Source organism: Vollenhovia emeryi, unplaced genomic scaffold, assembly GCF_000949405.1.
Source record: "Vollenhovia emeryi isolate VEMERY1.0 unplaced genomic scaffold, V.emery_V1.0 DF939140.1, whole genome shotgun sequence".
Lineage (NCBI taxonomy): Eukaryota > Metazoa > Arthropoda > Insecta > Hymenoptera > Formicidae > Vollenhovia > Vollenhovia emeryi.
In genome coordinates, this window is record NW_011967226.1 from 2,072,061 (window position 1) to 2,076,219 (window position 4,159).

At 46.9% G+C, this 4,159-nt stretch overlaps 1 protein-coding gene and 1 long non-coding RNA gene across 2 annotated transcripts in view; both read right to left on the reverse strand.

Annotated features, from left to right (window-relative positions):
• Window positions 1-578, reverse strand: part of LOC105567182 (serine/threonine-protein kinase 25) — a 115,579-nt gene extending 115,001 nt beyond the window's left edge. The window contains exon 1 of the mRNA XM_012021820.1: window positions 242-578. Coding sequence (XP_011877210.1) covers window positions 242-256 — 15 coding nt within the window. The 5' untranslated portion in view covers window positions 257-578. The remainder of the gene's footprint in view (window positions 1-241) is intronic.
• Window positions 579-1,341: 763 nt separating this feature from the next.
• Window positions 1,342-4,153, reverse strand: LOC105567183. The gene is made up of 3 exons (XR_001009327.1): window positions 4,005-4,153; window positions 3,624-3,825; window positions 1,342-1,649 (listed from the first exon to the last, which is right to left on the reverse strand). It is a non-coding gene; the product is annotated as an uncharacterized LOC105567183 (long non-coding RNA).
• Window positions 4,154-4,159: the final 6 nt, after the last annotated feature.

The window sequence follows — 4,159 nt, forward strand, 5'->3', positions numbered from 1 at the left end:
GGGGGGGGAGGGAGAGTGACGTCGGTTCGCGGCGGAGAGAGAGCGAGGGGCGGGACGCCGGGGAGGGAGCGGGAGCTGATAGCGTACCAGCTGTGCGCAGCGAGGGAGGTTAGGTTAGGAATGGCGTTTGGGGGTCGCGGGGTCAACCCCGCGGGATCGAACGACCCGACGCGCGATCGCGGTGCAGCGGGAGCGCGTGACGCAGGCCCGCGGGACGGACGGACAGGCAGGCTCGACTCACCTCGTTGAAGGCCATCTTCTTCGCTATGCTTCCGGACTCGCGGCTGCTTCCGGCGCCTCCTTGCCCCACCGCTCCAACGGAAGAGTATCCTCGCAGGAAGCCGCCGGGCTAGTAGTCCCAGCAGCAGTAGCAGCAGCAGCAGTAGCAGCAGTAACAGCTGATTCCACCGGGCGTCCAGAGGGGATGGTCCTCCAGGGGAGGGCGAGAGCGCATCGAGATCGCCGGGAACGCTCGCGACGCGACGTCGACGACGGCGGAAACACTCGCGGCGACCGACCCGTCTGACAAACGACCACCGCGACACACATACGTCACGGGAGAGTAGCGACCGCGATCACCTTGTTGCGAGGGGAATCCCCCCACGGGAGCACGCGCGCACCTCTGTCGTTTATGTGTTTCCCTCCTTCCTCCTGCCTTTTCCCGTCTTCGTTTTCTCTCCTCTTTCTCACAACGGTTCTCGCCTCACGCACGCTCACTCGTCGCTGGCGGCGCGCCGCGCTGCCGATCCGCCGACCTGCCGGGGGGATCGCGGCCGATCTGACATTCCTCAGGTGGGCACACGGCTCGCGGAGGAGCTGCCTTCCTGGAGCGCCGCGCGACCGCACGGGGGTCACGGGACGGAGCGGGCACGGGCGGTCTCGCGCCGATCCGCGCCGAGCTGCGCGGCCGGCCGGGGAATCGCGGACGGCGACGACGATAAGGATGAGGACGTGGACGGGGGCCACGGGACACGACACGACACGACACGGCACGGCACGGCACGGCACGGCACGGCACGACACGGGGAGCACGGGACACCGACGCGTTCACGCGACGTTACCGCGACGCGTGGCGACGTTGACGTCAACCGCGGACGGGATGCGCGCAATCACGACGACCGTCGCGCCGACCGCACGATCGTCCGCGACCGTTTTTCGGCACTGCTCCTTTTACCCTTCTCCCCTTTTTCCTCCTCCTCGCGCGTATTTATATCCACGGCAGAGGTATCCGCAAACAGACGGGCGCCATCTTGCTTTCTGTCGCTCGCCAGCGGAACGGACCGGAATGGCGGGACACGGCGGAGCAGCCAAACGGCATGGCGGCGCGAACCGCCGCGCGCGGCAGCTGAACCGGCGAAACGCGCCGGAATCGGACCGGCCGAACGCGCCAATTCGAATAAGCGCGCGCGCGCGCGCGAGACTCCGAGAGCGCGCGGCGATCATCGCGCGTTAATGACTTCGGGCCGATACGGGGATTCTGTAATTTGATATCTCTTTGGTATCGTCAGCCGACGACGACGATACTACGTGAGTTGCGCTCTTTTCGACGATCGTCTTTGCCGTTAACTGTTGCCAGTTGTAGACTCTCAGGCCGGCATTCGTAGTCAGATTCAGGGCTCGATCGTGAATCTTTTTCTCTAGCGTGAACTCTGAAAAGTGAAATGATTTCGTTGACGAGCTCAATATTTATCAGACTGGCAAGGTTTCAGTAATTTATTCACGACGTCTCGACCTAATTCCAGGTTCCTATCAAGTGACAATATTTAAACGGTTGTAGCCGGGAAACATAAAGAGTGCACGAGCTTATACTCATATTATGTTCATTAAAATATTGTCACTTGATAAGAACCTGGAATTAGGTCGAAACGTCATAAATAAATTACTGAAACTTTGCCAGTCCGGCCGACTATAGGCTTTGCATTTTTTGTTTAAATTACCACTGGCGACGATGAGAACTCTGAAACTCGTTAATATTTATCAGTGAAATTTTCCACTTTTCACGATTTCACGCTAGAAAAAAAGATTCACGCTGGAGCCCAAGATCATCTTCAAATACTTCGTAGCCAATGAAACGTTCCACACATTGCAGCATCTTTTAACTTTTAACTTTTTAATTTCGTTTTATTATTAACTTAACTTTTAATTCAATTAATTGTATTATGGAATCACTTGTATCTTAACTAAGTAAAATTTTCAAGGCTGTTAACTTTAAGTTAACTTAGTTTTAAAAAAAGATAACTTGCCCAACCCTGCAAATCTTATATTCAAGACGGCTTGAGCATATTTAAAAATGCTGTGTGAAACATTTCATTGGCTACGAAGTATCTAAAGATGATCTTGGGCTCCGTCGTGGATCTTTTTCTCTAGCGCGAAGTCGTGAAAAGTGGAAAATTTCACTGATAAATATTAACGAGTTTCGGAGTTCGCATCGTCACCGGTGGTAGCTTAAACAAAAATTTGTTTTACTTTTTCATAAAATCTCAGAGACTTACGGTCGCGTAAATTGCATTGAATTTCGCGACCAGCGTTAGAACAATTGCTTCGCGGAACGTGGCCCATTTGATATGCAAACAATTTCACGTGAGTTTGAGAATCAAAACTCCATATAATGGCTGTTCCAAAATTCATCACCAGCGCTGAAGATCTGTAGTACACGTATACAGTAGATTTTAGAGCTGGCAGTGAATTTTGAAACACAGACTACCAATGTATTGGGCATAGCTAACTTTAAGACTCGGTTTTTCATTTTCTAGTCAATTGTTAACCAGAAGTTAGTCGACTCTCTATCTTCCTTTGTATTACTATCTAAAGAGAGACAGAGAATTGATTAATCTCTGATTAACAGTTAACAAGAAAATGAAAAACCGGGCCTAAGACAGAGGTGCAGTAAAAGTTGAAAGTTACAGATAAAATGTAGCTAAGTTAAAGTATATTAACTTAATTACATTATAGATTGTTAACTTTTAACTGAATTTAGTTACATTTTATCTGTAACTTTCAACTTTTACCTTTGTCTTAGGCCCGGTTTTTCATTTTCTTGTTAACTGTTAACCAGAGATTAATCAATTCTCTGTCTCTCTTTAGATAATAATATAAAGAAAGATAGAGAGTCGACTAACTTCTGGTTAACAATTAACTAGAAAATGAAAAACCGGGCCTTAAATCCAACCCTGAAGATCTGAATACCGCTCTTACGGAAAAAACCACTCAAGATATTGAACAAGGGCGATCTCAATAGGGTTGAGCGTTCGTGCGTAAAATATAACAATCTACAGCTACGCGTATACAATGTAAACAATATTTAACGTCATATAAACAGGGAGTGATCCGTGGATTATCGAACATTCATGTTTCGTTAAAAATATCGGAAAGCGTTTCGTTTGCATATAGCGAATCGGCTGAATTGACTCACGGTGTATGTACATACATGCGCGGAGTTGATATTGAATATTGTTCAAATCCTCGGTTAATTTAACAACACCAGAATGCTATGATACATCGCGATAGATGATTCGTACAACTTGATTTTTTGTTTGCATATCCTTAATAAAATTATAAACAATAAGGTTTGGCGAGTTTGTTGCAGCAAGTCTTGAATATAACTTAATTACTCGTATATATACCTTTATAATAGTATTGATAAGAAAATATTGCCTTCGCATCCTTTTCAAATCTTTGTTTGCTTCGTCAGCCACTGTGTTCATACTTCATTGGTTTATAATTTTGTTGGTTCACGACCGAATTAGCGTTTGCAACTGTGGCGTTTTCCAAAAAGTTTGAGGCACCAGCAGCGTTGTATTATTCGTTTCAATCCGAATATACAGTCTGAAAAATGTTTCGAAGCCGGATCTTTAATAACACCAGAATGCTATGATACATCGCGATAGATGATTCGTACAATTTGATTTTTTGTTTGCATATCCTTAATAAAATTATAAACAAATAAGGTTTGGCGAGTTTGTTGCAGCAAGTCTTGAATATAATTTAGTCACTCGTATATATACCTTTATAATAGCATTGATAAGAAAATATTGCCTTCGCACCCTTTTCAAATCTTTGTGTGCTTCGTCAGCCTGTATTCATACTTCATTGGTTTATAATTTTGTTGGTTCACGACCGAATTAGCGTTTGCAACTGTGGCATTTTCCAAAAAGTTTGA